At 47.4% G+C, this 13,148-nt stretch overlaps 1 protein-coding gene across 1 annotated transcript; it reads left to right on the top strand.

Moving 5' to 3' along the window:
• The first annotated feature begins 1,966 nt into the window (after positions 1-1,966).
• Positions 1,967-2,654, top strand: LOC117193193. Its single transcript, XM_033397945.1, has 2 exons — positions 1,967-2,047; positions 2,121-2,654. Exon 2 carries the CDS (start codon positions 2,283-2,285, stop codon positions 2,613-2,615), a length of 333 nt encoding a protein of 110 aa, XP_033253836.1. The 5' UTR covers positions 1,967-2,047; positions 2,121-2,282; the 3' UTR covers positions 2,616-2,654.
• Positions 2,655-13,148: the final 10,494 nt, after the last annotated feature.

Below are 13,148 nucleotides of genomic sequence, written 5' to 3'. Positions count from 1 at the left end.
TAGCACGACAAAACATATTTTGGTTCGTTCGATAGTCGATAGATCTATCGATGGTTGTATGTAAATATGACGGTTATACTTGGAGGTTGAAGCACTAACCATACAGTACCATACTAACCATACCATATACTGTATGGTTAGTGGTTGAAGGTAAATTTCGCTGGATTGCTTTCACATCCTAGTAGCTCAAGTATCCAGTCGATAATATTAATAGCCGTTTGGTTGAATCACTAGCCGTTCGGCTACCACCGCGTCATCATGAGCCAGCCAGCCCAGGTTTGTCATACTTGCTCATACTTGTGACCTTTGGGTCCGGCCACTGCCTTCCCTCTTCCTTTCCACTCCGCTCACTGTCGGTACCTCCACCGTGGGTGATTCCGCAGTTGCGACTCTTGGCAGTCGAAGTGAATGGCTTCGGGCTGAACTGTGGCAGCCCCTGGCTGTCCTGCTGCGGGCCATAGCCATGATGCCGCAATCAAAAAGAAACGAAGTTATTTAGATTTTTGATTTTGAATTCCTGAAGATGGATGGCGAAAAATAAAGACCCAACGGCAACGAGGGACGCAAATACGATCGCGTCACCATCGCCAACCGACGCGTCGGAGACTAAAAACGAGGGGGAACGTTGTGAGCTGCTGCGGAGACCGCAACTCTACAGTTATACCCGATACTAAGTCAGTATGGCTCTCCTCCGGCAGACGCCGCTAATATTAAAAGACACGACAAGGAGTGCGTGCGAGAAAGACAGAAAATCAGTCTGAGCGTGACGTCGGGGGCTGCGTAGCCAGTGCAAATTGATTTGTTCCTTTTGGCTATAAAAATGATCTGATCCAGATTCAGCAATCTGATAGATATGGTCATTATCTATGATTCTGCGTTTTTAGTTTTCTCGAATGTGCAATATTGTGGATGCAACAGATTTTCGTCCTTTGTGGGGGCGGAAAAGGTTGGGGCGAAATTCTGAGATATACGTTTTATAGTGAGATCTAACAGAAGTGCGGATACCAAATTTGGTTACTCTAGCCTTAATAGTCTCTGAGATTTGTGGATGCCCCAGATTTTCGTCCTTTGCGGGGGCGGAAGGGGGTGTGGCGAAATTTGGACACGAAACGGTCAAGGTCCGATATCACAGGAGTGTGGATACCAAATTTGGTTGCTCTGGCTCTTATAGGTTCTGAGATCCTTGAACTCATATTTGGCAATTGACAAAACCGACCATGAAACCTGTGTGTTAGAGAGAGACAGAGCGAGAAAGAATGAAATTGTTTTCTTGATTCTGGCTATAATCATTATTCGATTTGGTTCAGATTTTGCACTGAAGGTCATCCTCACCGATTCTGCGTTTTTGGTTTTACCGTATCTTTAAAAATGTGGATGCCACAGATTTTCGTCCTTTGTGGGGGCGGAAGTGGGCGGGGCGAAGTTTTGAAATATTTTTGTAGCAGTGACATATCACAGAAGTCTGGATCCAAAACATCGTTGCTCTAGCTCTTATAGTCTTTGAGCACTAGGCGCTGAAGGGGACGGACGGACGGACGGACAGACGGACAGACAGACAGGGCTCAATCGACTCGGCTATTGATGCTGATCAAGAATATATATACTTTATGGGGTCGGAAACGATTCCTTCTGGACGTTACACACATCCACTTTTACCACAAATCTAATATACCCCAATACTCATTTTGAGTATCGGGTATAATAAAGCATCGATCGACCAAGTTACGCACGCAATTAGACAAAGTACTTAGCGGAATGGTCGAAAGCTGCGACCGGCGAAAGGGCTGTGCGTATATAGTACTACTCGTGAGAGTAGGGAAGCTCCTCGCGAGAATCGCATGGGTGCCGCTCCACATTTTTATAGCGCTCAGTCGGTCAGTGGCGGCATCAGCTTTGGGTGAGTACCTTTAAACGTACTACGACGCTGTGTACGGAATTGAATAGTTTTCTACTTCGCAGACAACAAGAGGCAGCATCAGCACAACACGTAATAGATGCAAGACTTCAGCGAAAAGATTCAGCAGGCGCACGATGAGAAGCTGGGCAGGTGCATACCCATTTGTGTCGGTTTTTTTATGTCCGTACAAATTTAAAACAGATTTGATTTCCATTCCATTTAGGCATCTGGTGGCCAACATCAACATCGATGCTGGCGAAACGTTGCTGGAATATGTGCGTTGCTGAAACTACTCCTGCTGCTCGAGGATCCAGCCACGCGAGCTGACTGCCAGACACTCTTCGAGCGGTCCGTGAATCTAGAGGACTATCGCGATGGCGAGGGCATGTGGCAGGAACACGAGGAGCAAGTAGTGCGCCCGCTGCTGGCCAGTGGCTTGGTTGAGGCCTTGCCCACGCAGCAGTTGACAGCGGACGTGCTCCATGCCCACTGCGTGCGCATTGATTGCAACGCCTTCGAAGTGACTGGTCGGGATGGCGAGACCTTGAAAGGGGTCTTCGTCTGTGGAGCTGGCCTGCCCCACCACTGTGTTCCCAACACGGTTGTGGCCCTGGACGAGCAGTTTACCATGAAGCTGTACGCAGCCGTACCCCTGAATGCCGGCGATGTTATCTACAACTCCTACACGAATCCCCTGATGGGCACCAGCCAGCGATAGCATCAGCTGCGCCTCAGCCGCCACCTGGACTGCTCCTGCTCTCGCTGCCAGGACGCTACAGAAATGGGAACTCACATGAGCAGCAAGAAGTGCCGAGAATGCTCTGCAGGCTTCTCCATCTGCGAGATTGGTCCGGATGGTAGTGGGAATTGGCGATGCGTGGACTGCAACGCTATCCTGCCAGCTGTCGATGTCCATGAGGTGCTGGCCTTAGTCGACGCCAAGGGTGAACTTCAAGTCTACGAATTTCTGTTGGTGCGCTACCAGCAGCTCCTCCATCCCAATCACTTTCTGCTGCTGGACATCAAACAGAATATTGCCAGCATCCTGAGAGCTGCAGCTCTGATGAAATCTGTAACAATTCCACGATATATTGCTATACGTGAGTAGGGGATGGATTGGAGGGGATGTCGAGGTCACGGCCGGGGGGGATTCTTTGGTTCCGTGCTCATTCGGTAACTTGGGGAGGTTCGTTTGACCGCGTCTCGACTCCTACTACATAAACTTTAAATTTTTTAGAATCCCGTGACTCTACCGGGAGCGAACTCCGAAAACAACACTATGCCTATTCCGAGCATAACGGACATTAAATGGCACAATCATAGGGCGTACCCGAAAGTACTAGGGGCTTTCGTCGGCGTGTTCCAAACTCTCGCGGGCGTGAGGTCTTGCGATGGAAGTCGACCCACACGATTCTATACCCACCCTTCCATGATTTCCAGTGGTGCGAAGGTTCTGGAAATCCCTAAAATTCTTACCCTACCCCATTACGTCACCCTGTCCCTTAGAAATTATAAGTCTACTCCATGTTCATTGCTAATAAAATTCAATATATTTCGTTGTACTTCATCATAGACAGGTTGCTTCAATCAAAAACTAGCAAACCAAGTTTCACTTCCAAAAATAACACAAGTATTGAACTACAATCAGCAGGCAACTCAAGAAAAACGAGGGGGAACGTTGTGAGTTGCTGCGGACACCGCAACTCTACGGTTATACCCGATACTAAGTCAGTATGGCTCTCCTCCGGCAGACGCCGCTAATATTAAACGACACGACAAAGAGTGCGTGCGAGAGAGACAGAAAATCAGTCTGAGCGTGAAGTCGGGCGCTGCGTAGCCACTGCAAATTGATTTGTTCCTTTTGGCTATAAAAATTATCTGATCTGATCCAGATTCAGCAATCTGATAGATATGGTCATTATCTATGATTCTGCGTTTTTAGTTTTCTTGAATGTGCAATATTGTGGATGCAACAGATTTTCGTCCTTTGTGTGGGCGGAAGGGGGTGGGGCGAAATTTTGAGATACACGTTTTATAGTTAGATCTAACAGGAGTGCGGATACCAAATTTTGTTACTTTAGCCTTAATAGTCTCTGAGATTTTTGAATATCCCCAGATTTTCGTCCTTTGCGGGGGCGAAAGGGGGTGTGGCGAAATTTTGAAACAAACTCGTCTCGGTCCGATATATTAGGAGTGTGGATACCAAATTTGGTTGCTCTAGCTTTTATAGTCTCTGAGATCTAGGCGCTAATGTTTTACTCTAAGCAAAGCCGCATATGCTACGTGTGTGTTAGAGAGAGACAGGGCGAGAAAAAATGAAATTGTTTTCTCGATCCAATTCAATTTTTGGTGTTCTCATATCTTTAAAATTGTGGATGCCACAGATTTTCGTCCTTTGTGGGGGCGGAAGTGGGCGGGGCGAAGTTTTGAAATATTTTTGTAGCAGTGACATACACACATCACAGAAGTCTGGATCCAAAACATCGTTGCTCTAGCTCTTATAGTCTTTGAGCACTAGGCGCTGAAGGGGACGGACAGACGGACAGACAGACATGGCTCAATCGACTCGGCTATTGATGCTCGCTGATGCGGCTTTGGATTCGGTTCGATCGTTAGAGCTCTCCAGTGCCAATTATCGTGCGGCTCTGGATATACTTAATAAACGCTTTAATAAAAAAATACTTGTTTCCCAGGCACACATCAAGAAGATTCTTGGGCTAAAGAGGGTAGACTCGCCTTCTGCTAAAAGGCTTCGGGAGTTTTCGGATGCAGTCAATTTACACATGCGAGCGTTGCAGACATTGGGAACTGCTGAGGAGATTTCAGGATTCATGGTCATCAACATGCTGCTGCAGAAGTTGGATTCGAAGACGCAAACCAAATGGGAGGAGCACACATCGTCGGATGCTGTACCCACCGCAGAGGAATTCTTCGAATTCTTGCAGCAACGCTGCCAGAAAATGGAGCGGTTGGAATATGCTACAGCGACACACGCTAGTAGCGATCAGGTGGGAAAAAACCATACCTATACGCAGGTTAAGAAAACGTTTGTAGCTTCCAACTCTTCCGCCGACCCGTCTGTATGCGTCTTTTGCCACTCAGCGGGCCATGGAATATACTCGTGCAAGATATTCGGAAATCTCTCACCGTTGCTGCGCCACAAAGAAGTGAAGAAGCTTTCCCTATGCTTCAATTGCCTAAAGCCGGGGCACCGGACCCGCGCATGCAATAGTGGAAAATGTCGAGTATGCGGCGGTAGGCATCATAGTTTGTTGCACTTCGATAGTATACAGCCCACAACACAAGGCTGCCCAGGTATTACTCCTCCCGATCTGACCGTTCAACCGGACACTCTTTCCGTTGCTCAAAATTCTGCTAGCAGCTCGTCTCTACCTTCGTCTACCTCTCTTGCTGACCAAGGTCTTCACTCTGATGTCGTGCTTCTGGCTACAGCCGTGGTTCTCGTAAAGAATCGGTCTGGCGTTTTAGTTCCTTGTCGTGACATCTTAGATTCAGGATCGCAGCTGCATCTCGTCACATCCAGGTTCGCCCAGCAGCTTCAGCTTAGGGGAACTCAATCGTCTGCACTTGTGTCTGGGCTAGGCGATACCAGCGTTTCTACTGAGGGATCCACCATAAGCATTTGTATGCATTCTCGCACCTCTGCTTACACAACTACACTTACTGCTCTCATCGCCCCCACGATTACCGATTCTCAAATCAAACTCACCGATGGACTGCCTCTTCTGCAGAAGACCCGGCTTGGGTGGATCGTATCTGGCGGTGGACAGAAGGTATCAAGCTCGGCGCTTTTGGCTACGCACAATTGTCCAGATTCGATAGCTGAGATGGAAGCAAGGTTGGATAAAACTCTTCGTATGTTTTGGGAAGTCGAGAATTGTGTGGAGGCTGGGTTGAATACCAAAGAAGAAGACGATTGTGAAGCACATTTCGTAAGCCACCTTTCACGGTTGCCATCCGGGGAGTATGCAGTTCGTCTGCCGCTAAATAACAATACTGATCGTTTAGGAGAATCTTATGCTCAGGCTTATCGACGGTTCATCAGTCTGGAGCGAAAACTGGAGCGTAATCCTACACTCAAGAAGCGGTATTCCGCCTTTATGAGGGAGTACATTGATTTGCATCATATGCACCAAGTCAACCCTGATTCCCGTAGTCTCTGCAAATATTTCTTGCCTCATCACTGTGTCCTAAAGGAGGACAGTACGACGACAAAACTCCGTGTCGTTTTCGACGGATCCGCAGCTACATCAACTGGATATTCTCTAAATGATGTGATGATGACAGGCCCTGTTATTCAGCCTGCATTGTTTAACATATTGATTCGCTTTCGAACATATCCAGTCGCTCTCACTGGGGACATTTGTAAAATGTACCGCTGCGTACGAGTGTCTCCACCCGACAATTTGTATCAGTGCATCCTATGGCGAGATTCCATCGAGTCCGAGGTTCAAGTCTACACATTAGACACCGTCACATACGGGACGAGGGCTGCATCATTTTTAGCGGTCCGCGCAATGCACCAGCTGGCCATCGACGAGGGTGAGTCCTACCCTCTTGGCTCAGCTGCTCTGCGGCAGGAGTTTTACGTGGATGACCTTATTTCGGGCGGTAATTCGGTCGCACAGGTCATGGACAAGATGCACCAAACATCAGCTTTACTGTCCCGTGGTAATTTTAGACTTAGGAAATGGTGCTCCAGTCACCAGGAAGTACTTGAGGGAACCCCTGAAGATGACATAGAGACGTTCCTAAAGTTTAATGATGGAAGCGACATTGCCAAAACTCTCGGCTTAGCGTGGGACCCTGCTTCGGATCAGCTGCTTTTTGCCTTGTCCGCACTGGACACAAACTCAAAGCCATCAAAGCGGTCGGTTTTATCTACGATTGCGCGGTTCTACGACCCTCTTGGATTGATAAATCCAGTCATTGTCATGTGCAAAATCTTCCTTCAGCAGCTTTGGAGAGAAAATTTGGATTGGGATGAAAGCCTACCCTCAGCGTTGCATTCAACTTGGATGGACTTGAGAAATAGTTTGGCAAGCATTTCTCGGATCTCATTTCCTCGCTTGGTTCTTCGTTCTAGTGTGGCTACAGAAGTTCACGGATTCTGTGATGCCAGCTTAGAAGCATATGGCGCTTGCGTGTATGTCGTGTCCAGGGAAGCCCAGTCTTTGAGCCACGTTTTGTGCTCAAAGTCGCGAGTGGCGCCGCTAAAGACTATATCGATTCCTAAGCTGGAATTAAGTGGAGCCCATTTGCTTGCGAAAATCATGAAGAATGTAAAGGACATGGGAATCTTTACAGGTCGGTTCTATTGCTGGTCGGATTCGTCAACAGCATTATCTTGGATTAGGGACGAGCCAGCTAAATTTCAAGTTTTCGTGGCAAATCGAGTGGCATCAATTCAGGAGTTGACGGCAGGAGTTGGCGCTATGTTCCCACATCTTTAAATCCTGCTGATATTCTTTCGAGAGGCTCGCTTCCCAACCATCTTATCCAGTCAGAGCTATGGTTTCACGGCCCATCCTTTTTGCTAGGCTCCAAGGATAAGTGGCCTGTATCTCCATCTAACAACATAGCAACTTTGGAGCTTCGCAAGAGAGGATTGCTAATCACGTCTCCACATGCCGATCTCACGTCCGGATGCAAATTTGCGAATTCATTCTTTCGCATGCAGCGCACATTCGCCTACATGCATACATTTATACATCGCCTTAGGCATCCAGGACTCACCGTTTCTGATATTCGGCAAGGAACGCATCTTCTAGTTCGACACATTCAGCTGGCAAATTTGTGGATGGACATAAAGGAGATTCGGCGCAATGGTCAAGTCATGAAATCCAGTTCTATTAGTTCGCTCAACCCGTTCATCGATCATTCTGGACTACTTAGAGTTGGAGGTCGTCTTGGCAACTCATTGCTAGGATTTGACGCTAAGCACCCGCTCATTCTGCCAAAGGGACATTCCATTACCTTTGCGCTGATAAGATATTATCATGAAAGAAACCTCCATGCCGGACCTCGCGCCTTGCTATCCAAAATTCGGCTGGAATATTGGCCCATTGGAGGTGTTAAGGCAGTGTCAAGGGTCGTCAGCAGATATGTGAGATGCTTCAGGACTAGGCCGCGCATGGTCGAACACATCATGGGAGACCTACCTAAGGAACGTTTGGAAGGATCTCGAGCTTTTGAAGTCACTGGAGTAGATTACTGTGGACTTTTTTCTACCGATCAGAAATCCGCACGAGGCCTCCGATCAAGTGCTACATTAGCGTATTCATCTGTTTCACTTCTAAGGCTATACACATGGAGCTCGTAAAGGATTTGACCACCGCATCGTTTCTAGGCGCACTAAAGCGTTTTACTTCCACTCGAGGAAGGCCAAGTCAAATTTGGTCGGACAATGCGACAAACTTCGTTGGGGCCAAGAACGAGCTTCTGGAGCTAAAGAATCTTTGTCTGAGCGAACCGCATATGAAGGAGGTCCACGAATCCTGCTTGGCTGACTCGATCGACTGGCGTTTCATCCCACCTCGCTCTCCGCATTTTGGCGGGTTGTGGGAAGCGGCCGTGAAGACCGCAAAATATCACCGGTACCGCTCAGTTGGACCATCTGTGCTTAGCTTCGACGAGCTGCGCACTCTGATCTGTCAGATTACTGCAATTGTTAACTCTCGCCCTTTGCTCTCGCTTTCAGAAAATCCTGATGATTTAGACGTTTTGACTCCTGCTCATCTGCTTTTAGGCGGCCCCCATGAGCAAATCCTCGAGCCTGACCTAACGAAGCTGAACTACAATCGTCTGGATGGCTGGCACCGGGTCACCCAACTACAGCAAATATTTTGGAGCCGTTGGCGCGAAGAGTATCTCACTCTTTTGCAAGAGCGCGCGAAGTGGCGTACCCCCGCGCAAAACATCTGCAAGATCGACCTCGTTCTGGTGAAGGACGAAAATCTTCCTCCAATGCGTTGGCCACTGGCAAGAGTGGTCGATGTCGTTTTGGGCAAGGACGGAGTGTGTCGCGTCGCTGACCTGAAGACATCCTCAGGAAACATCAGGAGGGCCGTCACTCGGCTATGTTTGCTGCCCCTTAAGGAATCTGTTGAGAGACTAGCTCCCAACGGGGGGAGTATGTTCGGGCCAGCCGCTGAAGAATAACCGTAACTTTAACATTATTATTGTATGAGCAGAGAGAGCCGCCTATGTTGTAAAACGTTGACGTTCTGCAGAGCTGCTGCGCTCTCCCGCTAAAGGGGCTCTCTGCCGCCGCCACTTCGGCAACTACTTTGATCTGCTGCCGCCACTTCGGCAATCACTTTGATCTAACGCCGTCGTCTATAGTTTAGTTCTATGCTAACCCCTCTGCGCATTGGTTGCATATCGATCTCGCATAAAGTTTATCTGGCAATAGCAAGCAATCGGCTTCCGCTAAGCCACCAAGATTAAATACGAATTATAAAGTTTAACCCGAAATCTCTTTTCATTTTTGAAACACATAGGTGCCAAAAAAGCTTGGCATCTCAAACAGTGAGCCAAAACGAAATTTAATTAAACATTATAAATTTATTTATTTTTTTTTTCTGGGTTAAGGAGATTTTTTTTTCTATGTTGCAGGGAATGCGAGCAAGGCAAGCTTAGCAGAATTGCGTTTTAAATTTTGACGAACACAGGCGCAAAGGAGAAAATTGAAATTGGGTCACTTACGGCTTTAATACAGTGGTCCCTCGCTGAAAGGCGCCTTTCGTTGTGGAGCTGTGGAAACCATGTTAATGTGTGCCCAGGTCGGAGGGGGATTGGTAAATAGGGGGGGTATGAAAAAGGTTTTTTTTTTTTTTTGTAGTCTGTTACTTTATGATTAAGTTTTTCGGTCTCCAACCCGCAAAATAAATTCCGTTTTGGGAACTTTCACATTCCCGCCTATCGAGGTAGGACTGTGACGCAGAGTTAAGGAAAGTTACATAGTCATATAAGTGCTCAGAAGGAACCAAAAAAAATTACAATTAAAACTACACTATGCTACGAAATCTGGGTCCGGATCCGTGGCGGCGTCTTCTAGGCCGTCGCAGACAGCGAGTTAGCGGCGCATAGGGTGGGGGGATGGGGGGGGGGGGGGGGTTATCGCTATACCTTCTATGCCCTCTATGCGCGTACGTTAGATATGGCGCAAGAGTTATGGCCGGTGGAGGTTATGTCGCCGGGCAGGTGGATGCTTCAACGACTCCAAAAGGGAAAAAAAATCTCGGCCCCACACCAAGGTTGACTCCGAAGAGTACTCCCGTCAAGGGTGGGAGTTTGGTGTGGGTGGGGCAGAACTTTGGGAGAGCCGGGTGGCTACCGCTCGGGGCCACGGCCCTATGGGCGAAACAGAACCAAAACCACGAGGGCTAAGAAAAAAATCTAAATTTTCCCTACAGGGCACTTTAACATACCGGTTTTTCGGACTTTTCCACGGAGACACGAGCGTTGGGTTCTCCTGGCAGAGCTGCGGGACGCACGGGTTTGCAACAAGAACAACACTTGCTGGCGAGGCGAGGCAAATATGCACTTTTCGCCAGGGTAGTTTCTTGCCAGTTTTCTCGCTTCACAGCACTTACGGCAGCTCAGCTCAGCTGTTCCCTACCTCGAGCTTGCTTGCACCCACCCCAACTATACTATGCCCTGCAGCGATAATTGGCCCAAGGTTATTGCATGCGATATCCGAGCACCATAGCGATAAGCTATTTTGAATCGGTATTGTCCAACTGCAACCGTTACACCACCCGATAATATGCCACCGTTAGACGGAATATTAGCGGGAATCAGGATCGAATGTCTTTCGCATGAAAGGTTCCTATTTCTCGGCCCTGCAGATTTTCCAGGAGGTAGAAACAATTACCCAGTTTTTTCCGCACGCGACATTTCAGAAATTTAGGAGCCAATTTGGCATTAAAATTTTGCGTGAATTTGCTCAAGGAAAAATTTCGGTGAAATACTTCCTGACCTTCTCGGAACGACACAGGCTTGGCTCGTAAATTGTATTGAGCAACGTTGCGCTCATACGCTTTCTTAATATTGCCCTGTATATCTTTTCGAATTAGAGCTAAATTGTCTGACCTAGCTACCGGGACAACGGGTTCTTCCAGCAAGTCTAAATCCTTCAGAAGCTTATAATCCGTCCCATGAGTGAGCATATCTAAGCCAAACAGGGCTCGATATGGTAAACAACCTAAGGACTGATGTAGTGACGATCGCAGCGAACAAGATATACTTGAGAGATGCTGATCCCAGTATGTCTGATCCTGCTGAAGATATGCTCGCACGGTAGCTAACAATGAACGATTTACTCGTTCCGCCGCATTACTTTGGGGAGAGTATAGTGCCGTGTATATACGTTTTATATGTATGTTTAATTCCCAGCTGTGTCAAGAATGCGTTGAATTCTGTAGCTTTAAATTGTTTTCCATTGTCGCTAACAATAGTTTCAGGCACCCCATATGCATGAAAGATATGCTTTAAAAGAAATTCTTGGATTACTACGGAAGTAAATTTCTTAAGGGGGTGTAGCCAATGGTATTTACTGAAGTGATCTAAAACAATTAGCAAACCAACATGTCAATTTTTGCTGCGTGGATAAGGTCCAAGCAGATCTATGTATAATCGTTGAAATGGTCGACAAGTTGATATGTGGTTTCCCATGGGTGGCCGCAGAGTATAATTAGGAGATTTGCATGCTTTGCACACCTCACAACTACGAATATACTCTCAAACATCTTTAGCTAAGCCGGGCCAAAACAGACTTCTTCGAACTTTTTCTATGGTCTTTTGCATGCGCTGAAGTAGGATTGTCATGAGCTTGTTTAAGAACGTCGGTCTTCCATCGCTCGGGAACCCATAACTTCCAAGTTCGACTGTCTTGCTCCGCCTTTCCATCTGCGTGTTCGGTTCGAATGTACAGAAATTGGTCGTTAATCTTCAGATCGGGCAGTTGAGAGGAATTTTTCTGATACTGTTCTTTTAACTGTTGGTAGCTCTCATCCTGAAAGGCATCGGATTCGAGATCTATCACAGGACTCATCACTACTGCGGATACTTCCGGTTCATGTAATCGGGAAAGAGCATCGGGGACAATGTGATCTTTTCCTTTTCGGTGCGATATCGAGAATTTAAATTGCTGCAATCTAAAAATCCATCGAGCTAACCTCCCCGACACGTTTTGCTGGCGCATTAGCCACAACAAACTGGAATGATCAGTAACCACTTCGAATTCCCGCAGTTCCAGATAGCAACGGAACTTTTCGATGGCCAGAATTACGGCCAAGCACTCGCGCTCCGTAACGCTATAGTTACTGTGGAGATAATGTTTTTTATCCCCAATCGGCCGACTAATTATTTCGAATTAAATAAAACTCGGCGCAGAAATAAAATTACGATATGTTCTTTAATGCGTGACATCCAAATTGCAAGTGTGGCTTGCCTGCCCTTTACATTGCCGCTCCGATCGCTAAGCGCAGCTTCGCTCGGCCGACGTCGGTAGGCAGACGCAAAGCGGAGATAGCGAAGAGCGAGCTGGCAGAGAGCGTTTAGCAGGGCAAGCAAGCGCAAAGCTTTAACAAACAAATGAGTGACATAGACATAAATAACAAACAAAATAAGCGGCTGAGGGCCAAGAATTAGGTGCTATTTGGCAAGCAGCTAATCGGCTGGGTTCTGCTCCGAACATTCACCCCCCGTTGGAAGGCAAAGGCTTTCAACAGATCCATCCTGAAGGGGCAGAACCGCTATTTTTCCAACGGCCCTCTTGAAGATGCTTGCTTGGGCGCAGCTGGCGGCTACGCTGGGATGATCGTCGAACGCAGCAATCGGCGCTTTTTTACGAAGGCGGCTTGTCGTGATTACGTCTTGATCATCGGGAACCTCTGTAATTGCATAGAATGGCAGGAAATTTGGCAATGTAGACATTGTTGAAAGTTGAATTTAATTTAGCGTGGATATGTAGGTTTTTAATATATGGAAAAGTTCGCGCTGCAGTTCCTGACTCTCCGATCGCAGTTTTTCCACTTGCACCTGGCACTCGAGCAGCTGCTTCCTGCATTGCTGCTCTAAGTTTTGGTACTCCAGCGTTGTGGGTCGAAAATCGTCAATAGAGATGCACGAGGAATTTTCAAAAGCGGCTAAATCTGCACGCTTATTCTCCGAGCTATCAATGCTTCCTGATACTATCCAACCAAGTTTAGTCTCCTGCAATGTT

Source organism: Drosophila miranda, assembly GCF_003369915.1.
Source record: "Drosophila miranda strain MSH22 chromosome Y unlocalized genomic scaffold, D.miranda_PacBio2.1 Contig_Y2_pilon, whole genome shotgun sequence".
Lineage (NCBI taxonomy): Eukaryota > Metazoa > Arthropoda > Insecta > Diptera > Drosophilidae > Drosophila > Drosophila miranda.
Note: the sequence above shows the minus strand (reverse complement) of the source record. Positions and strands in the feature narration are given on the sequence as shown.

Bases quoted from the DNA above. Each gene is read 5' to 3' on its own strand.
- LOC117193193 (XM_033397945.1), top strand. From the start codon at position 2,283: ATGTGGCAGGAACACGAGGAGCAAGTAGTGCGCCCGCTGCTGGCCAGT.